The following is a 26961-nucleotide window of genomic DNA, read 5'->3' as shown; positions in this document are numbered from 1 at the left end:
AAATTATTGTGCTTTTTAATAAATTAAAATAAGAACCTTTTAATAAAGACATTATAAATTAAATAAAGACATAGCAGTTAAATAAATTCATTACACTATACTTACTTATGTTTATGCGTTTTTATTCACATCTCGAGTTCGAAAAAAGCTATCAACATGCGGTTTGTGCCATTTTGTTACGAATTTAATCCAGTTATATTATAATTTACAATAAATAGGTGTTTTTATTAAACATTTTGAAGAAAAGCAAATTTTAATTTTTTCTATTCGAAAGTACCCTCTACCCATGACAGTTAAAACTAAATGCAATTGTTTTATAGTATATGTAAATTAAATTATCCACACTCTTAATGACACTAATTTCGTTAAAATCGGTTGATCCAAACCAAAGTTATAGGTATTTATCTACAAATACTTTCCCACTCTCCCCCACCCTTTATTTGAAAAAATAAAAAAAAGTACACTAAAAGTTATAACATGAATAGTTTCTGATATATAGCCGAGAGATCGGCTTATTGGACCACCTGGTACATACTTCCTCTCCTACTACTTAACCCCCAGACGGAGATGGAAAGATAAATGTTAAAAAGTAGTCAAAAGAACCGAGTATAATTAAACTACATTTACCCTTCCACGAGTTGGTGATTCTTCGGCTGTAATTATTTTCAGTGTTGTTGTTTTTCCAGCTCCATTGTGTCCAAGAAGACCGAATACTTCGCTAGCATCTATTGCCAATGAGAAAGACTTTATAGCTACATTTAGATTTCCTCTAGATGATATTAAATTGTTAAACATATGACCTTTTTCTCCTTTTTTGTAAACCTTGCGCAAATTCTGAAAAGGACAAAATATTTCAATATTTCAATATCAAACGCATTTCAATACCAATTATTCTTCACAGTTACACGAGGTCTGGCTATTAAGTAACAAGACTGCTTATGAAAAAGAGTTTTATTTTAAAAATCATTCCACAATCGAATGCTCTCCTTCAATATATTTCCCTTCCCTCGCCACAGACCGTTCCATTCGTTTTTTCCATTAGTTAAAGCAATGCCTCTAGCGGCTAAATAACGCTACACAAACAGCGTGTTATGGGCAGGTGCGTTGTCCTAGTGCAAGATCCACGTCTTGTTTTTCCACAACTCCGGCCGTTTCTTACGAACTCGCTCTAGCAGCGTTGGTAAAACTTTCAAATAGTAAGTTTGGTTTACAGTTTGACCCTCTGGAACCCATTCAGTCAACACGATGCCGTTAATGTCAAAAAAAAAAACGATTAGCAAGGCTTTAAATTTTGATTTCGACATCCTTGCTTTTATCATTCTTGTCGATGCAGGAGTTTTCCAGTCATGTAACCTCTCAAGAAAATCTGAGCGGATCTGTTGACGGACGAGCTTTTGGTAAGGGGTCAAATATTTTGAGACTAACTTCGCACAGACTTTCTTCATGTTCAATTCGTCATGTAAAATTTTTCTGACAGTTTCTTTATCAGCGTTTACAGTCTCAGCAATCATCCGAATGCTCATACGACGATCTTCGCGCACAATTTCATTTATTTTGGTCACTGTTTCCGGAGTTAAAACAGAGACAGGTTGATCTGGACGTTGGACATCTTTGGCGCTCTCTCGGCCTTCAGAAAACCGTTTATACCATTAATCCGTTGCTTATGTCTTTCGTAACACATTGTTATCGGCACGAGAAAAAAACACGTTCTTTTCTAACCTCTACAGAAAAAATACTACTACAGTGACAAAAACATGTTTTCGTACTGGAAGAGTAGACCCTTCCAGCTATCCAATGCTGCATTCGTTTCCCACTCTTCCCCTGTAGGACGCCTTCTGCGCGCACAGTATCATTATTTAATAGCCAGACCTCATACCTATTTAAAAAATAGTTCCTGATATACTACAGTCGTAGTATCCTTTAGACGAAAATAATACCGAACCTCTAAAAATTATACGGACAAGCTGAATTTTGCTGAGAATGTCAAAAATAGATTTATGAAAAATCTGTACGCTGTAGAAAAAAAGATTTTAAATAAAAAATGTAGCTGAAATAATTGGGAACCAAAACTTTTATCAGTATTTTTTAGGTAGAATGAACCGTTCCCTCAATGAATGAACAAAATTTGTATTAATTCGACGATAAAAATTCCATATCTTTTAATCAAAGTATCTTATCGACAAATTGTTTTAAAATGCGTTTTAAAGATAAAAAATGCAGTGCAAAGAACGATTCTTTATATGATTCTCATACATCATATTTATGATCAATAAAATGTATCACTTTTATTGACTGGTCACTACGGAATTTCCATTTTTGGATACTCTTAGTCTTTAAAATCTATACCATAAAATTACGGTTTTGAGTTTTGGCAATAAATGTGAGGCAATTGAAATATGCCTAAAAAACGCTGAATTTATACTTTCACATTATAAACGATTTTGATCGCACAAGTACGTTTTTCGAACGTACTTGTGCGGTCTCGAAACTACCCAGCTTTAGCTACAAATTCCACACGGTACCGCCTTCGTGGAGACCTTTGCCATGACGTGAGATCGTTTGTAATGGTAAAGTTTAAATTTAGCTCATATTTATTGTCAAAACTGGAAATTTTTAACAATTAACGTTTATTTACTTGACACTTTCATAAAAACCGACTTTATTTGCTGCAAAATACAAAAAATTCATACGAAAGTTGCACTCTTCAGCTTTAAAACGTATTTTGATATCTGTCGATAAGACACTCTGTTCAGAAGATATTGAGTTCTTAAAGATAATTCATATGAGAATCTACAAGTTCAGTACAAGTCTTATTCCAGAGATGCAGAGACGTCAACTGCGACGTATAGGCATGTCTGGTTAATTACGAGAAAGCTTTTGATCGAGTACATCACGCAAGATGATTCAAATACTAAAAACAGGAACTAATAACTAAGACCTGAAAATAATTAGAAATCTTTACTGGAATCAGACAGCAAATCTCAGAGTTGAAGGTGAACACACTGACTATGTGAAAATCATGCGTGGAGTGAGGCAATGCTGTATTTTGTCTCCTCTAATCTTCAATCTTTGCATGCATTATTCTGATATTAACTTATGCGGCACAAACATGGACAATCACAAAAAAGAATATGAATATACTTAGAGTCACTCAACAAGCGATGGAAAGAGCAATGCTAGGTATATCACTTAAGGACAAGAAAACAAACACATGGATAAGACAGAAAACCAAAGTCACCGATGTGGTGCAAAAATCATTAAAGTTGAAATGGGAATACGCTGGACATGAAGCTAGGAGCGATCTTAACAAATGGCACAGATCAATTTTAACCTGGAGACCATACCAACACAAAAGACCCAGAGGCAGACCTCCTATGAGATGGACAGATGATCTGAAAAGTACTGCCGGGAAAAATTGGCTACAAGTAGCGTACAATAAAAAACAATGGAAAGGAAGACTTGAAGAGGCTTATGTTCAGATGTGGACGTGAATGGCTAGACGAAGAAGAACAAGAAGAAGAATCTTCAATCTGTACTCTGAAAGAATAATTATCGAAGCTTTGCACGAAACTGAAAAAGGTATTCTACTAAATGGTTACCGGCTAAACAACATCAGATATGCAGATGACACCATAGTATTTGCGGACAACTTAGAAGACCTAAAAGTTCTTCTTAATGAAATCACGTATTACAGTCAACAATATGGACTAAGTATAAACGTTAAGAAGACAAAACTGATGATAATTAGCAAAAATAAGGATAACAGAAGGTCAACTCTACGTCAACCAATCCCCTGTAGAATGAGTGACGCACTACAACTACCTCGACATCATAATAAATAAAGAATGGACCAATAACCAGGAGATTAGAGCACGTATCGGAAAAGCTAGATCTACCTTCAATCAGATGGGGGCCTTCTTCAAGAGTCACAACCTCTCTCTTGATACAAAGTAAGAATGCTGCTATGCTAGGTCTTCTCTGTTCTTTTTTATGGTGTTGAATCGTGGACCTTAAACGAAGATATGTGCAGAAAACTGGAAGCATTTGAGATGTAGTTATATCGGAGAATGCTTAAGATCTCGTGGACTGACCGAGTCACAAATGAGGCGGTCCTTAGAAGAATGAATAAGAACCGAAAGGTACTGACCACCATCAAATCTTGAAAGTTACAGTTCTTCGGACATATTATGCAAAATGAATCCAGATATGCTCTTCTTCAAGCCATCCTGCAAGGAAAAATATTTGGAAAACGAGGTCCAGGAAGAAGCTCAGAATCTGGGTCAAAACAGCATCTGTGTAGCTTTTTCGCGATGCTGCAGATAGGATAAAGATTGCCATGATGATCGCCAACATTCGTAATGGATAGGCACATCAAGAAGAAGAAGACTGTCGACTTATTACAAATTTGATTTAAAATTGATTTCGCGCGCGTAACTTTGAGAAAAATCACCCGTCGCTTCATGCGTTGTTTTAAAAAAAAACGGCTCATTCCGCAAAATTACCTTAGATACACTTTTTATTTAAAACATTTTTTTTAACGCCGTACAGTTTTTTGATAAATCGATTGTTATTAGAGGAATACTGCAATATTCATAGGAATTCTCGATAAAAATTGAAACTTCACAACTGGCATGTTCTTGATTTTGCCTAATTTTAGATACGCTTGTATAATTTCTCAAATTATGAATTGTTATTTCTAAAATAAGTTTCTTGTAGACAAATTATAGAAGGAGAATTTTGAGCAATTATTAATTGTAACATTTCTAAACGAGTGTAATAACCGTTCAAATTCCACTGTAGAATAGACTTGAATGTGAGCTTATGTGGAAGGTTCCTATGTGAGGAGTCACTATCGATCTGAGGTTTTAGTTGTCGAGTAATTGAATTAGTTAGTTTAGTACATCGCAATTTCATGTTTTATTATATAATGTGGGGATAGATTTCTTTTAACAAATTAAGTAAGCCTAATATGTCTTCTGTATAAGTTTTAGATAGACTCAATTTATCTGAAAATCCTAAAGCATTTTCAAAAAAATCAGTTAGTTGTTCAAAATTTAATATCGGTGTTATAAGTTTATTAGTAATAAAATCTTTTACGGGTTCCATACTGTTAGCAATAGTCTCAGAATTATCAATAGTTTTGTATTTTTTAAGTTTTTGTATTGGTTTTGTAAAATTTTCTTTAGGTTCTTGTAAAGGTAGGGTTAAAATTTCATCAAGGCTGCGCATAGCTGTGTTTACTTCTTTACTAGGTGTATTAGTTATTTCAAGTGTTTCTGTGGTATCCATTGATATGCTATTGATAGGGCATGCAAGTGTTAAGGAAGAGTTTGGGATTGATGTATGAGGTTGTGAAACATTAGGTGTTAATGATAACTTGATAGTTGTATATGTGCATGTAGTTTGAGAACTTGGGAATGATGTTGAAGGTGGTATTTGGGATGCAGTTAATAGTGGTATAGTTAACGAAGAAGGTATAGTCGAGGATTGTAAGGAAAAGGAATTCGCTGAAGATGCTGATGTGATCAGGACGTCATGTGGAAGAGTATTAACTACTGTATTTATAGTAGTAGTTGGCACTGTTGTTTTGGCACAAGTTTTGATTTAGATTTGTACAGGATGGACAATTTGCTACAAAATGGTCAGATTGTTTACAATAGTAACAAATCTGTTTTTCATGATAAAAAATACGATAAGATGTTTAATCGTGGTTTATGACAATTGGGGGAGGAATTAATGTAGCTTTCAAAGAAGAGATAAATGTATGTCTTCGAAAGCTCAGTATATGTCTATATTCTGCGTTTGTTGTACCTATTCGTAAAAAATTAATTGGAGTTAATAAATTGAGGCCTAACTTTTTAAGTTCAGATTCTATGAAAGTGTGAGGAATACTAGGGCAAACATTAGAGATCAGTAATCTTTCATTTGACGTAATTAAGCGTCGAGCATAAATTATTTGTTAATTGATAGTTATCATTCCGTTGTTAGCATTTACGACAGTTTCTACTAATTCTTTACTAGCTAGTTAAATACAAATACGGTGATTTTAAATTCGTGACAAAAAATAATATATCTTGGTTCTATAATTTTTCCCAGTGCAAGTAGATATTCCTCAGCTTTGGCGTTTTCCGGAGCATTTTATAAAATAGCTTGTTTCTTGGATGGGAATTTTGGAGTAACACTGCAGAATATGAAGAAGTTTTATATGACGTCAATAACGTTTAGGGCCTCGACGCCCCTGGACTATTAACATCGTCCATTTTCGTTCTTTAATGACATCAGGTAATATAAATAGTAGAACTTGTGTTGAAGTAAGTATCTAATTAGATAAAAATTACTTACAGATTTTTTCCAATAAGTTCAATGATTTATATTTATAATAACACAACACTTTAATTATTAAGTGGATATAAATAAAAGCGCAAAAACTGGGTACGATTAGACTGGTATTAAATACATCCAACCTCGCTAAAGGTTCGAATCGTTCCTTATATAAAATTGTTTACATTTTTGTACTATTTTGCAGAAAACTATTTTTGTAACCATGTAATAGATCTATACTCCTTGTAAAATTGTACAGATACGTCGCTAATAACCATTAGGTGAATGCGACTTTCTTTAAATAAAAAAATCAAATAATAAAAAAAAGCAATATTAGGTAGCTTACGTCAACTGTTACAACCGTACGGTTACTCCGGGGATCTCTAATTAATTGTTTGACTCGCTGTTTCTCGTTCTTAACATCTTGATCTTCATGTAGCCCTATTGTTTCATTAGCATCTTCAATATTTGGACGAGGTTTCTGAAAATTATAAAATAAAACCTAAAACTTACAAAAGTTGATTTCTTACCTTTGATCTAAATATGCTTAAAACTTGTCCTCCACTTTTAATAACATCGGCCATAAGGAGAAATAAAAACCAAAGAGGTATTTGAACAAGCAGTGCAATAAATATTATGATAATTTCCGGTATCATGAAGTTGGAGAATGAAGGTTCTTTGCAATGGTCGTCAATTTTACACTTTAAATTAACCTTTTGTATATAATGAAGCATGCCATAGGGAACATACATAATATCAATACAGGTAAATACATAATGTATAATAGATGCCAGTTTTTGTTCTAAAAATATAAAACAAGCACCTCAGTAAAATTAAAGCTCTTTCGTTGTTTTGTTAATATTTTGTTGTCTTTTTTTTCTTTATTGTCTATGATATTATACTATACATTTATTGAACTATTAGCTTCTATCTGTGCGCTTATAATTTTGAAGTCATCTATATATAAATAAATAATAATAATATAAATATAGATGACTGAATACGAATTTTACGGTGAAAAGAAATCACCCGCGTAGTGAGGTGAAGAAGAAATATTATAATTAGCTCTACACCGACTTGGATAGAGCTTAAGGCAAAAAAAAGATATACCGCTCCGAAAAGTCCAGACAGCGAGCAACCTAGGACATCGGTCAGGTGAAGTACATCAAGAATAAACCGCATTTCCCACCGATCATTATTTCAAAACCTATCTTCGGACCCGTACCACCCATTAGTAACGCTGAATGACATTCCATCAGAAGTTTGGAAGTGACTTGCCTACTAGGGTGCTGTCCCTCTCGCTTAGTTATTTAACCATATCATCCCCGAAAGTGAAATTCCCAACTCCTGTCCTACAGACCTATAAGTCCACTACCAATTATATACAAGATATTCACAAAGATCATCAACAACAGATTAACACGCTTCAGAAACCACGCAAGCTGGCTTCAGAAGTGGATCTAGTGCCCTGGATCATATCCGTACTCTTCAAAAACTAATGAATAGAGCTAAAGAATATAAAATACCGCTAGCTTTAACCTTCATACATTTTTAGAAGACTTTCGACTCTATATATCCCAAGGCAGTAATATAAGCTTTGTCTAACCAAGGCATTAACAAACCGTACATACAGACTTAAGCAAATACATAGAGGCAAACAAAAACTAAGGTAAAAATTAATGAAAACACACCAAAATTTCTCACTACTAGGGGCGACCGATAAGGAGTCGCAATATCACCAAAGCTCTTTACTACAACTCTAGAAAATTTATTCAGCAAAATGAACTAGTGGAATAAAGGCCTATCCATTGATGGAAAATACTTCAACCATCTAAGATTTGCAGACGACACCGTTGTAATTGCTAATGACCTAAATGCAGCTAGCAATAAATTTGGCCTAAATATGAATTTGACAAAAACAAAAACCATGTACAACGAGCTAGTAGATGTCCAAGATGTAATAATAAACAATACTGCACTTGAGACAGTGGACGAGTACACTTGGGACAATTAATACATAAATATGGCTCTTTACTCCCAAAAATCAGCAGAAGAATAAAACTAGCTTGGGCATATACTACCAACCATGACATACGACTGCGAAACTTGGACACTAAAGAAAGAGATATTAGCAAAACTCAAAGTCACTCGAAGGTCAATGGAGCGATGCATGCTAGATATAACAAAATATAACAAAGGGAGATTAATAAATAATAGAATGTATTACAGAGAATACAAGGGTTACTGAAGTAATCCATAGAATTAAATCTTTAAAATAGCAGTAAGCAATATATTTAGCGAGAAGAACTGACAACAGATGGTCTACTAGAATTACATTGTGGTATCCAAAAGTCGTCAAGAGATCAACAAGACGTCCAAATTTAAGATTGGACTACTCGTATGACATAAGGAAACAAGCCAGTAAAACATGACACAGAGAAACGAATCTTATTAGACAATCATGGACATAAATGAAAAACGACTATGTAAGGGGTAAGGGAGGATGCACCATAATCTGTAAAATACGCTGAGAATTACGATATATATATATATATATATATATATATATATATATATATATATATATATATATATATATATATATGTATATATATATATATATATATGAAAATCACTAAGTTCTCGGGAAGAACCGCGTTGAGAGTTTAATGCTCGACGTTTTGGAGCCATTTGAATCCAAGAAAACAGGTGTCTACCAGAGGACATACGTGTATGTAAGTTAACTAGCATGCTAGTTCTAGGCATGCTAGCTAATCGCAAAGAATTTGATTTTCCTTGCTAGTAGCATGCTGTGAGAGTCAAGGCGCATGCGTGGGGAGTGTCACTGGCAAGTGCGAACGCACGCTACCGCTACGGGCGTACGGGCATGCCAGTAGCTAGCAGAGAATTGTCAGATTTGTTGTGTTGCTGAAAAAAATTAATCGTTCTATTTTTAAACTTGTTAATTTAAAAAATGTTTCGTTGGGGCGATGAAAAAACTATTGGTACTACCTATTACTATTAGCATACGCAAATGACATTGACATTGTGGGAAACACAATTACCAATGTGAAGGAGACTTTTAATAAATTGGAAGTAGAGGTGAAGAAAACTGGTTTAAGGGTAAATAAAGAGAAAACCAAATACATGTGCATCAACAGACAAAAGAGACGAGATAGAATAGGACAAAATATTACAATAGACCCATATAACTTTGAAAGAGTGGAGAGTTTTAAATATCTCGGAGCAACAATCACTGCAGATAACGATATCGAGAAAGAGATTAAAGGAAGAATTCAGGTAGAAAATAGATGTATAGCCTCAACAATACTATTAAATCTAAAAGCCTAACACGAACATCAAAGATTAGAATATATAAAACGGTGATTAGATCGGTGCTCATGTATGGGTGTGAGACGTGGACCCTGATCAAAGAAACTGAAAGAAAACTTAGATGTTTTGGGAGGAAAATCCTCAGAAAAATCTTTGGGCCTTATCACGACATTAATAGCAACCAATACCGAATGAGAACAAACGCTGATGTCAAGCAGATGTATAGAGCGAGCGACATAGTCCAACAGATTAAATCCCAACGTCTAAGATGGGCTGGCCATGTCCATAGACTCCCTAATAACCGCCTTTCCAAGTTAATATGGGAGGAAGCCGCCACAGGAAGAAGTCACTTAGGACGTTCACGAAGGCGATGGAGAGACAATATATGGTAGGATCTAAGAACAATGGGGCTACCCACTGACCCAACTATTATGGACGACCGTTCAAGATGGAAGCAAGTTGTGCAGTCAGCTAAGACCCACCCCGGGTTGTAGTGCTACGAGAAGAAGAAGATGATGATGAGAAAACCATCAAATTGATTGCTATATATAAAGAATTGGAGTGTCTCTTAAATTCTAAATCGTCTCTATATAAAAATAAAATAGCCCGTAACGATGCTTACTCAAAAATTCAAGAGGAAATTGGTAAGAGGTATTACTATAAAGGAGATAAAACCCAAAATTAAAAATTGCTGCAAGATTATCCCACCTACGAATCCAATTTTTTACCCGAATTTTTTCACCTACCAATCCAATTTTTTACCCGAATTTTTCCCTTTTTTGAGTTCCGCTTCGGATTCATTGTTAAATTTCTAACAATATCTGTGGTCATCAGCAATATTTGCTTGTTGAATTCATTCCAAATACCTTGAATTTCTGTTGAAAACTCAAAAACTTTTAATGAAAAACAAGTACTTTAGTTTCGGATGAAAAACACTCAATTGTTTACTATCAATGGCATATGTTAACTAGCAAATGTGTTTTCTGCTTGCCAGTTATTGGCCCATGCCAGCAACTGATATGCTAGCTAATTTTCCAATTTACTGGCAAGCGTGTACTTAATGGAACCTATTAAATACTGGTTTTCAAACGGAAATTGCACATTCCTTTACTAAAATGAAGTCTAGAGATTTATTGAAATTTTTTTGTGATTTTTTGAAAATCTGTATTTTATATGCATTGTTTAAAAAATGCTTCTTAATAAAATTAAAAGAATCATAAAAAACTAAAATGAAGTACTTTTGACTTAAAATTAAAAATAATTAGTTAATACGAAAAAAAAACGCCAAATTTAATATCAAAAGGTTCCTCACAACCAAATCGGAAAATAAATATAATAGACTAGGCGGGATCTGTAGAAATTCAGACCATAATGGACATTTTCCGTAGGAACTAATTTTTACTGGAATCCCTTCAGGATGTGCCCAATATCGATAATCATGATATGCGCCAGTCGCAAACCCTGTGCTAAATTTTTTATTTAACAAAATCTGAAAACAATTGAAAATTTCTCATTTTTTGCTCCTATTTTCGTTTATAATTCGAAAAATATTGATCATAGAGAAAAAATTATAAAAAGTTAAAAGTTTTGTTATTCAATTTTACACAATATATTGTTAATTAGAAATTAAAAATTTAATGTTTATTGTTCAAAAATAGCAATAATTGGAAAAAAAGTACAAAAGAATGAAGTTAATCCTTTAAATGTTTTCGACTTTCTAAACTTGACTTACAAGCTCCATATTCCACCTAGAAAACCTTTTTAATATGTTTAAAAGTGTGCTAAATTTTGTTAAGATTGGTCAGATAGGTTTTGCATAATAATTTTGCAATCCAGCCTACTGGAAAAAAATCGCAAATTTTCAAATTTATAGTAGACCCTAAATAAGGCTCTCAGATAGTTGCAAATATTTTAACATATAAAGAAAGGCTCAAACTTTCAAACGCTTTTTGTAAAATTCAAATCGGTTCACTAGGAGAGCCTAGAAAATTTTTTAAAGTTTTAAACATTTTTTAGGCTTATAAACAAATTGAATAACTTTACGAGCTTTAAACATATCAATTTCAAGATTTATACACTTAAAGAACATTAACAGACGCTTCTTTAATAAAAACGATACATTCGGCGTACTGGTTGCCGAGATATTGAAGGTCAAGGTCAGACCTGAAGATTCTTGTCCTTCCAAAAAAAGAAAAAGACTTAAAAAAAATGATTGAAAATTGAGTCAAAATAAAGTTTATTTATGAATGAATTTTTAGCGCGCGCTATGATTTTGAACTCGCCGATTCACATTTCGAGTGAATGTCCCCCACCACCATCTCTCATGCATTCCGAGCGACATTTTACGCGAAAACGGTTTTTTATTTGTCTTTTTTATGGACGTTGCCATAAAGCGCATTACGTAAAACTTTTCATATAAAAAGTACTTGACAAGACGAGGGTATTTGTTTAAAAACGAGCCCTCTATCACTTAGGGTTACACGGCAAATGTATGCTAACTTTGACCTTCAATATCTCGGCAACCAGTAAGCCGAATGTATCTTTTTTTTTTAAAGAAGAGTCTTTTAATGTTCTTTAAGTGTATAAATTTTGAAATTGATATGTTTAAAGCTCGTAAAGTTATTCAATTTGTTTATAAGCCTAATATATATAAAAAATGTTTAAAACTTTAAAAAATTTTCTAGGCTCTACTAGTGAACTGATTTGAGTTTTACAAAAAGAGTTTGAAAGTTTGAGCCTTCTTTTATATGTAAAAAAATTTGCAACTATCTGTGGGCCTTATTTAGGGCCCACTATAAATTTAAAAATTTGCGATTTTTTCCAGTAGATTGGTTGCAAAATTATTATGCAAAACCTATCCGACCGATCTAAACAAAATTTAGCACAGGTTTTAAACATATTAAAAGGTTTTTCTAGGCGGAATATGGAGCTTGTATGTTAAGTTTAGAAAGTCGAAATCATTTAAAGGATTAACTTCATTTTTTTGTACTTTTTTTCCAATTATTGCTATTTTTTAACAATAAACATTAAATTTTCAATTTCTAGCTAACGAAATATTGTGTAAAATTGAATAACGAAACTTTTAACTTCTCATAATATTTTCTCTAGGATCAATATTTTCCGAATTATAAACGAAAATAGGAGCAAAAAAATGAGAAATTTTCAATTGTTTTCAGATTTTATTAAATAAAAAATTTAGCACAGGTTTTGCTACTGGCGCACATCGTGATTATCGATATTGGGCACATCCTGAAGGGATTCCAGCAAAAAATAGCTTCCTATGGAAAATGTCCAATCCAAAACAGATCCCGCCTAGACTATAAATATATTATAACCTTTTAAAATGATTACTAGAAAAAAGAAAGTAGCAATAATAGAAATTGGGAATTTTTAAAAATTGGTTTGATGCACAAAGTGTCACTTGTAAATAAATATATACTTACCTGAATACATTACAGGAATATACGGTACAATTCCAAAAAGCATTGCTAAGTTTGGCATAACCGACATCGCAGTATCCGCCTTATCAAATATATAGCTAATGCAAGTGAAAATCAACACAGAGGCGGGACAATAAGCAATAACCAACAGTGTTAATACTATTATTGATGAACCTGACGATAATGATGGTGGTTTTAAAAGGTAAATAATAATTATTAAACCTGCTGTTATTATGACCATCAATGCGACTTGAACCACGAAGAAGCTTATAAAATAAACAGTAAAAGAAAGTCCGTTGACTCTTAGCTGATTTCTTGCTTTTATCTGAAAAAAAAAATAATGAAACAATCGCTTTTTTAGATTTTTTTTCTGTTTTTTTAATTTTGGTACGTAATCTCTAGTCACTAGAGTTTAGAGCAATATTGCTAGAGTTCCTAGAAATTCAAAGCCTCCTATTCCGAAAATTAGCCAATGCGAAAAAAACCATTAAAAGAATTTCAGTCAAATACAAATCTAGTCATTTTTCCCTTCGACAAAAAATCTTCGTCATCCTAAATACTTCTTACATTAATACACTTTTAAATCTCATCAATACTCAAGACTAGAGACCAATTCCTAATAATCCACAAATAAACAACATATCTAAAGAAAACCACAAAAGCAATTAACAATAAAACCTCTCTTCCTGTTGAGATAAAACAATCTCTAATTCTTCATAAAAAGTCTTCTAGAACATCTCAAATATATGGCCTACCCAAAATTCACAAACCAGATATTCCTCTTCGTCCCATTGTCATTGCATACAACTGCCCTACCCAACTATTGGTCAAGTACTTGGCCAAAACTCTACAACCCCTCGCCGAAAATGCTGCTTCATCGTTCGTCAAAAAATTTTTTAGAACTCCAGAACTTCTTAAACAATATCCTATTTATCATCAGACAATATAGAAAGTTTCGATATCGTTTCACTCTTTACAAACATTCCTATAGATGAAACTCTTAACATTCTGAAATCTAAATACAGTATCCAGCAAGACCATTTTTCTTTCATTAACCATTGTATGTCCAACACTTATTTTATCTTTCAAAATCAATTCTACAGCAATTGCCAATATCTTTATGAAAGACTTTGAAATCCGAGCACTATCCATATCAGTGCTCAAACCCACATCTATACTACATCGTACATGACTACGATATATTGACGATACATTCGTCATTTGAACCCACGGCAGAAATGCTTTAATGTCTTTTCAAACCCATGTGAATGATATACATCCTAGTATCCAGTTCACGATGGAGGTGAACATTTATTCATCCCTACCATTTCTCGATGTTATCATAAAAAAACGGGTGTAGCAGTCCAGTGGGACTGCCGGTAGAAGTTATACTTCTATACACGCGTTTCCCGTTACAAATTTATATGGGAGTCAATCTTCACAATCATTACATATTGTAATGCTATAGGTAAGAGAGAGCAGAAAGAGAAACAGAATTAGATATATAGGTATATGGAGCATCGTTTGCTATATATAAACAACATTTGACCTGTAATACGAGTATAGTAAATGAAAGAATAAATCAATATTTTAATGAAAATGTACATTTTTATTTTCATATACTCTACTACTACTATCATATATGAAAGGAGTTGAATGCAAAACAATTTTTTTACACATACCCTGCAGTAAAATTTATTGTTTATTTTGTTATCAATATAGAAATACAATACAATACACTGCGACATAATTCAATATAATAATACGACAATATACATAACTTACTTACGCATATGTTTAATTTGCCATGAAAATAATATTAATAAAATAAAAATATTGTTTGGTGATACAACTGTTAATTTGTCTGACATTGACAGATACAAAATTTAATTGTTGTTTGTTGTGTATATAAGTACACATTTGAACTTTCTTGAGATATAAACAAGTTTTAATTTATAATTTAACATGCCTAACGAGGCTCAAGACAAATCTGAACAGAATGGAAAAATAATAATAACACTAATAAATATTAAATAGATTTAAAAAAGAAATATTTTTATTCTCGAGAGAGAAAGAGAGAAAAAATATGTCTTCTGTCTCTCTCTTACCTATAGCTTACATATGTAATGATTTTGCCTATTCACTCCCGTACAAACTTACAACGTCGAACGTACGTATAGACGTATAACTGTAAAAACCAATCGCAAGGTTTTTATCACTGTTTATCGAAACTCACCTATACCAAACGTTACTTGCAGGCCAACTCTCATAATCCACCTTCACAAATTAATTCAGTCATTAATACCCTTGTCTCCAGATCAATACGCCTTTGCGATGATGCAAGTAGAGTCGCTGAGCTCTCTAGTTTTAAACATGACCTCATCCAAAACGGTTACCGCTAAAATCACATCAATAGAAGCATCCACAGGCATCAATATTCCACTAAACTTAAACACTTAACGACTCAGATCCTTATTATACGTAAGTTTATCTTCCTTACATTAAAACATTAAAGGTGTCATTGACAAAATCTGCAAAATTCTTAAATCAAGAGGAATAAAGATAATATTTATCCCCCCACAAAAACTTTCGTCCCCTGTCTAATTAATCAAACACAAGATTACAAATGAACAATACGGAGTTTATGAAATTACTTTTGTAGCTTGCCTTTGATCTTTTATAGTCCAAACGAATCGTAGAATCCAAAATAGGATTTGTGAGCATTCCATTTCTGTCCGCAATTCAGATTAAATTTCAGCTCTAAGTCAACACCATCTTCATAAAAGTCACAAACTTGATTTTGAAAACTACAGAACTATAGACCCTTATCAGCTTCTATAAACCAATAATTGTCCAAAAAAACCATAGAAATCGAAAAAAGGCGAAATTGTCTCAATAAAAGAAATGACGGCATCTGGTTACCTTCGACATGAAGACCTCTCATAAAGAAAATATCGTCCGCTCCACCCTTTAATCTAAATTCTGCCATCAGAATACAGAGGACAGAAGTTCAGAAACTCACGGAATCTTCCTATCTCATCTCATTGCAAGCCTTAATTGGGTCAGTAGTTCTTTTTCTACTTCTAATGTTTTTCTGTAGAGCATATTAAAAGGATTTGTCAGCTTGGGGCCTTTATCAATATCATACCTATAATCTTAGATGTCTTTAAGGCAGATGTGTTTAAATTTATCTTCTGTCAATATACGATGATTAAATTATTCCTTTGTTAATTGTCCCTTAGTTCTTGCCACACATATCTCGCATATTTTTAACCAAACATTTGAAGTAAAACAGTAAGTAAGATTGGATACACATTAATTTTGTTTTTCTACAGAAAAAGTGACACTTACTTCCCTGTCATACACCATATCAACTGCAAGTATTATTGGAGCGAATATAAAAATCATTCCCAATATCAAACTGCCTACACCTACAGGAGGATCAGCACCAGCAGTATTTACAAAAGGGTGTGCGCTTACCGAAATTTCTGCCAATGGCGTGACCGTCCTAAAATTAATTTATTATTATTAAACATGTGAATGAATCTTTTAACGTTTAAAAATATAAACAGTAGTGCTAATATAAACAATAATGAAATATATTACATATATATGCTACGGACAATAATGTAAATTTGACATTGACGTTAAAGACTAGGCAGCCGTGAATGTCCATTTTCCCTGGTTATTAACGACAATGCCAGGCCTTTAACAACAATGACATTAGCTACATATTAGCCAATGTTGTAAAAAAATAACTAAAAATTAGAGTTTTTATAAATTACTTTTTTTGGGGCAAATGCATGCCAACTTTAAGCTTGTTGAGTGTACAAGTTTTGAAATTGATATGTGTCAAACTTGCGAAGTAATTTGATTTATTTTTAAGCAAAAAATTTGTTAATAATTTTAAAAAATTCCATAAACTCTTTAAGTAGACCGGTTTTAATTTTTTAAAGTGTGTTTGAAAGCTTGTGTCTTTGTTTATAAGCAAAAATTTAATAGGATACTTAATTAAACTTAATTATTATTAGTAATGTAGCGGTTATAATTTGCCTACCACATTGGTTATCACTTATAGGGAGTTGAAAATGGGACTAAGCAATTACTGGGCTGGAGATAGGGTAAGCAAACAAACCGAAACGTTTGCGAACGGCCACCCTTGGTCTGGTTGGAGAGCTGGGTCGTAAGTAAGTAAATAAAAGAGGGACTAGGAGAGGTTACTACAAAGAAATGAATCAAAAAAATACTTACATAGATTTCCTGCTCAAAACAACACAAGAAGGTTCCTAAACTATTTGAAAAGGACGCCGTTTACAAGAATCTTCCTGCTGGATAGAAAGAAAGGCTTTTCTTTACTAAAAAATATTAAAGGATAAAAATCTTCTTAAAGGAAATAATTCTACACTTGTTTTAGAGAGAAACATTACATATTTATTACTACTTCACCATAAACAGTTATTACAAAAAATAATAACGAGGTTTAAAAACAAACTTAAAATGGTGGTATTTGTAACGGTTAACAACAAGCTCCAGACGTTGGGGACACCATAGGAATTTAAATTATTAATAAAATGACAAAATCTCTAGATTTTTCAACGGAGCTTACATTGAGGTTAACCTTCAAAACAAAACAATTCAAATTTATGGTTATGTACCAAATGTCCGAAACGGAGAATAATAACTATCATTTTTCGAAAAAAAAAAATATTATTATCTTTTTAAAATATTAATTAAATGTTTAAAATTATTTGCATTTAAAAGAAGATTAAAATGAAAATTAGCCAATCTATTAAACTTATAAATTTTATTTATTACGATTTTTTTTTAACATGTCATGAAAGCAAATTTTTTTATTAATGAAAAAGTCTATTTTTACTTAGAAAAATGTTTAACACAAATGTGCGTTATATCACTCTGGCTGACGTATTTCCTTTAACCCAAGTTTTTGGGATTAGAATTGGACCAAAACACTGCAAAATACCATACAATTGTGTCTCACTCAAGTTTCAAGTTGGTTTGAGATGACCAAGGAACACAAATAGACAATTCCTTGGAATTTGGACCTTGGGTTTGGGCTTCGAATGATCCTGGATGACAAAAAAAAACGCAATCTTCAAAACTCGACCTCTTAATTTCTTTTTAAAACCGTGTGGACCTCTCAAATTGTTGTAACGCAGCTTTACAAATCTCCTACATAGGACACAACCAACAAATCGGTGATTAACTTACAAAAAAAATGCCACTTTGTAATTGAGATTAATTCTTGAGATGCCTGATCTTTCTCCTTTAAAATCTCAATCCCCACTTTCACTTACACTAAACATTTAACTGCTACTATGAATTTACACTGTATTTCCATGACAAGAACGAATAACCAATCACCATTACGAATTTGAAGAAAAATCCGGACTCAAACAATAAAACCAAACGCTTTGGCGATCTATCGTAGCGTGATCTCATAATCTTTAACAATCGTTCGCCTCCTGCATAAGTTCCTCACCAATCTAAGTGAATATTGATTTGACGCGCAATATTAAGCAGAAACGATCAAAGAAATGCCCATTGGTGATATATAAACAAACTTTAAAATGCTTATATTATCAATCTCGGCGACGCAAAAAAGATTGAAAACATTTTTCGGTGTTTTAACATATACAAGATAATTCGAAATGCTACAGTAAAAAATCGACTTTAATTGCTTATTTTGGACCCACCATAATTTTGCAAATTTAATTTTTTTTGCGGGCCCTTAATTGTAGAATTAATTTGCAAAAACTTAAAACGATCCCAACCAAATTTAGTACACTTATTAGTCGTATTATAAAGTTTGTCTCGACAAAATATGAAATTTGTTAGTTATGGATAAAAAGGTCGAACAATTTAAGAACGAAACTCTATTTTTGCACTTTTTTCTCAATTATTACTATGTTTTAAACAATAAACAACAAAATTTTAATTTATAGCTAGTCAAATATTATGTTAAATTGGAAAACACAATTTTACAAGAATAAACAAGACCAAAAAGAAGGCCCAGGAAAATGTGGAAGGATGAAATACCAGCGCACGCGCAAAATTTGCTAGACGTGCAAAGATCGGCTCGAGATCGGCAAGGTTGAAAACATAATTTGAAGGAGGCTAAGGCAAAATTTAAGCTGTAGTGGTATTGAAGAAAATAGAGACAGTTAATATTAAATATAGGCAAATATTTTTTATTTAAAATAAATAAATAAACCGTATAATTAACCCTCGGTTAGTGTTTTGGGGTATACCATACCCCAGGTACTGCTTTTGTTTCTATAAAATCGAAATGTAAGTAAATGAAATAGCGCCTAGTAGCTGTAATTTATAAATGTTTTCTCACGATGACCTTGTTACTAGATGTACATACAATTTCAGTTTGAATTACGAGTTGGTCAAAGACGGTTGGGGCGTGTGATACCCCGGTACACTACTATTGTAACTTTTAGTTGTTTTGTTTTCTAGAAGTAAATTTACATGATATTTTTAATATTTTTTCGAGATGTACTATAATTTTTATTTTTCTTTCAGCGATACTGAATTATGTCTTACGATCAAGAGCAGGAAAGGTTAAAACGTTTATGGGCGGAGTTTGGCAGTATTTCTGACGATGATAAATCATTCATTGATAGTGAATCTGAGGAAGAATAAACCGCATTAGAAAGTCAAGAGACAATCATATTGGAAGAAGGAACTCAAGGAGAGATAGCACACAAAAGGGAGGATTCTGAAGAAGTGAAGGCTGAAGAAGAAAGTGAATATTTTCAAGTGGTTCAGAAAGTGGTAGTGAGAATAACGGTAAGAGATACTTTTTAGATATTAATCAAAGTGGTTCAAGCTTCCAAAAAACAAACAAGTAAGAACAAGGCCGGGCAATCTAATTACGTATTTACCTGGTGTAAAAGAAATAGCACGAGAAAGGCAGAGTGCTTTTGATTTTTGGTTGTTATTCTTTACAGAAGAAATGTTAGACCACATTGTTGACTATACAAATGTAAAATTAGCGACGAAAGCTCCACGGTACGATGCACGACAACAGTATTTAGTCAAAGAGAACAACAATGTCACAACAAAGATATTCCATTTTTTTGCAATGTTTGCGATTCGACAATGTGCAAAATAGAGTAGAACGGAAACAGATCGACAAATTGGCAGCAAATAGAAATATATTTGATCAACTCGTTGTCAACTGTAAGACACACTATATACCAACAAGTTAACATCTTACAATAGACGAAAAACTGGAATCGTTCATGGGACGTGAGTCAATTCAATAATACATACCGAATAAGCCAGCGAAGTATGGCTTAAAAGTATTTGCGCTAGTGGATTCCAAAACTCACTACTGTCTAAACATGAAAGTTCACGTCGCCACACAGCCAAAAGGACCTTTCTGACAAAGTAACAATCCGCAAATCATAGTTGACCTTTTGATTGGGCCAGTTTCTGGCACTATGCGTAATATTACTTTCGATAGCTGGTTTACCAGTTATCCGCTCATGATCAATCTACTTCGGACTCATCATCTTACATCGGTTGGAACAATTAGGAAGAACAAAAGGCAAATTCCAACAGCACTTCTGAATACACGAAGAAGAAAAATTCGCTGTTCAAAATTTGCCTTTAAAGAAGATATAACGGCTGTCTCATATGTGCCCAAAAAGTAAAAAAAATATAATGCTCCTCTCTATATTGCATCTTCATCATATAATTGAAGAAACTGGTGAAAAGAAATTACCTGAAATTATCGACTTTTACAATTCAACCAAAGGTGGTGTAAACACATTGGATGAGCTATCTGCTAAGTACAGCGTATCAAGTCGTCATTAAACTTTGAGACTATTTTTTTGGTTTTACGTTGAGACCTAAGCGACGTAGGACAAGCAGTAGATGTTCCTTTTTTTTGCTCCAATTTGTTTGGAACACGCAATAATGACGTGTTGAAATTGCGACTATTTTGACTAGCATAATTGTAATATGAAGGAAGATCATGCACGGATGCAGTTTTTCTAATAAGACAAACAAAAGAAAAGTCTGGAATACAATAAACCAGCATATATGTGTCTGATAGATTTGAAGAAAGCGTTTGATAGAGTGAGAATTCGGGACACGATGCATTTATTATATGAAAAGGGAATATCACTGGATTTGGTAAAAACCATTGAGAATATATATAGAGATAACATAGCTATGTTCAGATGTAAAGGAAAACTATCGAAACCTATCAAATATGAAACTGGCATTAGACAGGGAGATTCGCTGAGCCCATTAATATTTAATCTGATAATGGATGAAATCATAAAGAAAGTAAGAAAAAAAGAGGATATAAAATGGGAGAAAAGGAAATAAGGATAAAATGCTACCCCGACAACGCCATAATAACAGCCGAAAATGAAGATGACCTACAAAGATTAATTAAAGAATTCGAAGATACGTCGCTCATATACAACATGGAGATCTCAACAGAGAAAACTAAAGCGATAGTGATATCAGCGGAACCGAGACGATGTAAACTAGTCGTAAATAACAAAATAATAGAACAAGTAATGAAAACTGAATACTTGGGAATAAAACTGTCAAGCTACGGAAAAGTGGAAGAAGAAGTACAAAAACAAGTAAACATGGCAAACTGAGCAGCAGGATGTCTCAACAATACAATCTGGAGAAATAAATACCTCACAACGGAAACAAAAAGCAGGATATATAAATCAACAATGAGACCGATAATGACGTACACAGCGGAAACAAGAGCAGATACGGAGAAAACACAAAGACTACTGGAAACAACAGATATGAAAGTCTTACGAAATATAACAAACCAAACTCTAAGAGTCAGAGTAAGAAGTGAGGAAATACGAGCGAGATGTGGTATAGAGGAAATAAACGCGTGGACCAAAAGAATAAAAGTGGAATGGAATCAACACATCGAAAGAATGACAGAAAATAGAATAGTACGAATAGCAAGAGACAAATCGCCAAATGGAAGAAGATCATTGGGACGACCGAGGAAAAGATGGTCAGACAACGTCAATTGAGGCTAAAAACCGAAGTAAAACAGGCATTAAGCCTATTTATAAAGTAGGAAGAAGAAGGAGATAATTGCAACATGTTGGATAAATGATGTTTACCATTTAAATATAAGACTTTTACATTACCATATTTAATTTATTTGAATCATAAATAAGGAAAAAACCAAGATTTACCATTTTAAATGATTATATTTAAAAATTTTAACTTCCTGCGTTAGTTTAGTTTGGGATATGACATACCCCGGAACATCTCTCGTGCTAATTTATCTAGGCACACTAAAGCAGGGTTAAACAAAATTTTAAAACTTACCTATAAAAAGCATTACTAATAAGATTAACCAAAATTGGCAGGTTATGTACAAAGGTGTCATTATATAGTACAGCTATACTTTGGGAAGTGGAACTGAAACTTTTAAAATTAAACGCTGCTAAATGTGGAGCAATGTCTAACAATGAACTAAACTTTCCATTGTAGGTATCTAAAACTACCAATTTCTCTAACTGATCCTTAAATTTAGTTAAGTATTCCGAGTTGTCTCCATTATAGACACTAATATTCTGAAAATTGTACATGTGGATGTTTAACTGAATCGGTTCAGTTTTGGGAATATTTATATGTTGTATATCATTATTCCTGTTGAGGCTCAATGCCATGAATGCAATTAAATTTGGAAGTAGGAGTGCCATAATTAACTTCGACCAATCACGGCGTAGCCTTAATATTCGTAGATGTATCAATGTTTTTATGTTTTGCATGGTACTGGGAGTACAACGAACTGTTTCCAATGTACGACTACGTTCAGTAAGTGCTTCATTTTCTAAAAAACGTTAGTAATATAAATTAAATATTTTTAAATGCATTTAAAATATAGGTTAAAACTTTATCTAAAAATAGAAAACCAATATACTCCAGTCGTCAGAGACGAAAATAGCACTGAACCTCTAAAAATCATACGAACAAGCTGAATTTTGCCGAAAATGTCAATTTTAAAAGTTTACCACTTTTACCCCCAGGCTTTCTTCTAAAACCCCCTATGTAGAGGGGGAAAAACCAAAAAAAATCGTTTATTCGTATTTTTATATAGAATCAACCGTTCTCTCAGAAACAACGATTGAAGCGATCGGCGATTTTAAATGTGCGCGCAAAATCAATACTCAATAAAATTTGTATCAGCTCGACGGTAAAAATTTCTATGTCATTTTCTATATCAAAATATCTTTTGATCCGAGTATCCTATCGGCAAAACTCAAGATTGGTTTTAAAGGTAAAGAGTGCAGCTCTCGTATTTAATTTTTGTATTATGTCGCAAATAAAGTTTTATAAATAAATGTGGAGCGATTTTTGCCATTTTTGCCGATATGCAATGCTAACCTTATGGGAATTTCGCCAAGAAGTTGCCAGTTTTATGCAGTGAGAGATGGCATTCTCTATTGACTATCTTTCAAAATAAACGGAATAAACCAGGAGTTCTCAACAAGTCCTCACGTACAATTTTATGTAATTTACAAATATCGTTTGCTAATAATTTTACATAATACTATACATTATTTGTTTCTAATAGGAACTTATCAACTTTTATCTTTTATTAGTAGCAGTAGTATAAAATATGCAATAAATAAACAATTGTTTCAAAGTTTAAAATAATTCCGGTAATTTCTATTAACTGCCAAATTGAAAATGTTATTTATGTCCCTGCGGTGCTAATTACTGCCATAATGTGTAAGGAATTGCAAATACTTTCTTCTATTTAGTAATTAAGAAGCAATTAAAGTAATTCTTGTACAGAATATGTTAAAAGGCTTGATACATTTAGGGCCTTAATTAGTCTTTATTTGTTCATCGGAGCGCGTAAACATATTCGAGTTACGATTATTTGTACCATCTTGGATGTACTGTTACTGTTTTGTTATTGTTATTATTTGTTGGTGGCTGTTGTGATTTGCTGTTGGCAATTATTGTTATTTTCTGTTGTTAGCTATTAATATATTTGACGCCGAATTTTTACCGCAAAATGGAGAAAATTGTTCAATGAAAACGTGAAAAAGCTCTGAAAGTTTCAGAGAAGTAGATACTAGTGAATATTATTAATTATCATCTTAATCAGGATAACAACGATTCTGTATCAAGTGTAATTAGGAAAGTGTCAGAAATGAGTGGTGTTTGCGAAAAGACTATGTTTCGCATACGACAGGAATATGCATCACCTGCTGGATTACAATATCCAAAGAGCAGACCCAAGAAGCGAAATGTTGGTAATTCTCTTGACAACAAGTACGATGAAGGTGTCAGAGGCTAAATTGGTAGAATAGTTCATCAATTTTTTCGTGACAACATACCACCAACAATAAACACCATGTTAGCTGTTGTAAATGTCGAAGAAACTTTGCCCAACTTTTCACGGTCCACGCTACATCGCTTGCTGAGTGATATGGATTTTGTGTTTATAAAAGATGGCAGAAATTCAATTTTGATTGCAAAACCAAAAATCATCTCGTACCGTCATCGTTATTTACGCGCAATTCGCAAATACCGTGTAGAAGGATGCAACATAGTGTATTTGGATAAAGAAGATATTCAAGAATGGCTTCTTTCAAAGGACCTATTTTTTGAAGAAGACTACCTAAAATGCGAGTTAATTGATGTAGTCAAGACCTTCAAAGCAAAATATGACAGGTACATAATAGAAGATATTTCCAAAAAGCACAATGTGAAGATTCTGAGGCTCCCACCCTATCACTGTGAACTCAATCCCATCGAAATGGTTTGGAGTGAAGTAAAACGGTATATAGTTGGACGCAACGCGAATTTTAAAGAAGATGAAATGCGAAATTTAATTACTGCAGCCTACTAGGTCATTACGCCAGAGAAATGGAAATACTACGTAAACCACCTAATAGCAACAGAAAAAATGTGGTAAATTGACAATTTGTCAAAATAAAGGCCTTAAGCTCTTTGTTAGAATCTATGTAAATCAACAAATTAAAAAACACAGATATAATTCTGAATGACCAGCTTGAGACAAACAGTTCTCCCCTCCTCAACCTATTTCATTAGAGACTATAAAGTGTAAACCCATGCCAAAAACAGATCACTTAAGAAAGGCAATCAGCCGAAACAGCTGTAGTGATAAGAATTTAAAATAAATTTTGTGGAAAATTCGAATACAAAGTTTTCAGTGTTTTATTGTTACATAAAATGAATTTCCATCAAGTAACGGTCGAATCCATCAATTAATTATAAAATTCCGTGTTTATTAAGTTTCTGTAAGATGTCTTGGATCTGATTATACAGCTTCTCGACTTCATCGTCATATTTTCTATCTGCAGTCGGGGCATAGATTTGAAGTATGTTAGTTTTAAATGGTTGAGTATTTATTTGGAGAAATATTATTATATTCGAGACTAGTACGAAATTGGTCACATATTTACTCAGTTCTGATGTTACTAACATACCTACATCATTTTTGTGATGCGAGTCTTCTGTGCTCTTACCGGAATAATATAATTCACTTTCGTCCTTTTTACATGATTCTGACTCTGACCATCTCATTTGAGAAATCTGATTCCCAATAGATCTATTTTCATTTCTTGAATTGCGTTGTCAAGTTTCCCAGCCGCAAATAGACTTCTAACATTCCATGTGCAGGTTCTAAAATTAGATTTCTTTATTTTTAAGATTTTTTTACGAGGTTTTCGCATGTTTACGACCTGAGAGGCCTCGTGGTATAAATATGTTTCTTCTTTCCTGCCGAATCTTGGCCACAGTATGATTTACTTAATTGAGTACCTTAAGCGCTGCCTAGAAGATGGCAATTAAACGGTACGTTTTTCGACTTTTTATTCATTCCACGCAGTGATTCCATTATTTCCACTTGAAAAATTGTGACTAAATACTAACGATTTCATTAAATAAACAATATGTATACAGAATGTAAAAAAAACTGTGTACTCTTTTGAAGAAAGTGCCAAAAATAATAAATACCGGGAGTGCGTGCATCAGAGCTACTTTGCAATTGCTTAGATCTTGTTATTTCCGGTGGTGCACCAACATTTCTAGATCTTGTCCTACGGTTTGAGTCTTGCTCGTGTTCAGCTTCTTGTTCTTCCTTTTGTAAACGGAGAAAAACTTCTTCTAAAGTTGTCATTGAAACACCATAGCTAGCAATACCTAAAACATGGTTTTATAAATATTAAAATTTGAGAAAAAGAACAAACGTAAAACGTGTTGCCTTATCTGTTATTTCAATATAATAAATATATAACACAACTATGTTTCAGTTCAAAACATAAGCAAAAATATAAAAAAATAACAAGCATCACCCTAATTTTAACCCTTTGTAAACCAGCGTGTCAAAGATAATGGAATTATATTTTTAAATAATTTTGGATCGAACAAATTAACAATAAAATAGTTAAACCATTGTAACTTATTTGATACATTACTTTTCATTACAATTTTATCATTCTATAGTATACTGAACATAATCAGAAAAAACTGTGGCGGGTGCTTCGACTTACTTTTTAGGAGGAGCAAAATACTCTCTCCAAACTACGATTGGAGCAGGCCTGAATCCGCGTCCAGGCCGTTCATTCGTCGGTGCTAACGGCGCGGATCCGCGCTTTAAACATGACTTCTATTTATAGTACGATATTTTTTTAGCACGAGAGTTGTGCGTTGTGAGTTTGACTATTGCAATGATGGAGAACGCAGAGCCAGGTTGTTCTCAGCCAAAACGTAAAAAAATATTCGTAAAAAACCCTAAAAAATTAACAAAAGAAGAACTTAAATACTTTTTAACACAATCAGATAGTGAAAATTT

At 33.1% G+C, this 26961-nt stretch overlaps 1 protein-coding gene across 2 annotated transcripts in view; it reads right to left on the bottom strand.

Annotated features, from left to right (window-relative positions):
* LOC140437410 (cholesterol transporter ABCA5-like) overlaps window positions 1–26961 on the bottom strand; it is a 154944-nt gene that overhangs the window by 22961 nt on the left and 105022 nt on the right. For both annotated transcript variants that reach the window (XM_072526926.1, XM_072526925.1), the window contains exons 16-22: window positions 26124–26309; window positions 22452–22959; window positions 16446–16602; window positions 13098–13419; window positions 6852–7123; window positions 6668–6802; window positions 628–834 (exon numbers count right to left, since the gene is read on the bottom strand). In XM_072526926.1, coding sequence (XP_072383027.1) covers window positions 628–834; window positions 6668–6802; window positions 6852–7123; window positions 13098–13419; window positions 16446–16602; window positions 22452–22959; window positions 26124–26309 — 1787 coding nt within the window. The remainder of the gene's footprint in view (window positions 1–627; window positions 835–6667; window positions 6803–6851; window positions 7124–13097; window positions 13420–16445; window positions 16603–22451; window positions 22960–26123; window positions 26310–26961) is intronic.

This window comes from Diabrotica undecimpunctata, chromosome 3 (genome assembly GCF_040954645.1).
Source record: "Diabrotica undecimpunctata isolate CICGRU chromosome 3, icDiaUnde3, whole genome shotgun sequence".
Classification (NCBI taxonomy): domain Eukaryota; kingdom Metazoa; phylum Arthropoda; class Insecta; order Coleoptera; family Chrysomelidae; genus Diabrotica; species Diabrotica undecimpunctata.
Note: the sequence above shows the minus strand (reverse complement) of the source record. Positions and strands in the feature narration are given on the sequence as shown.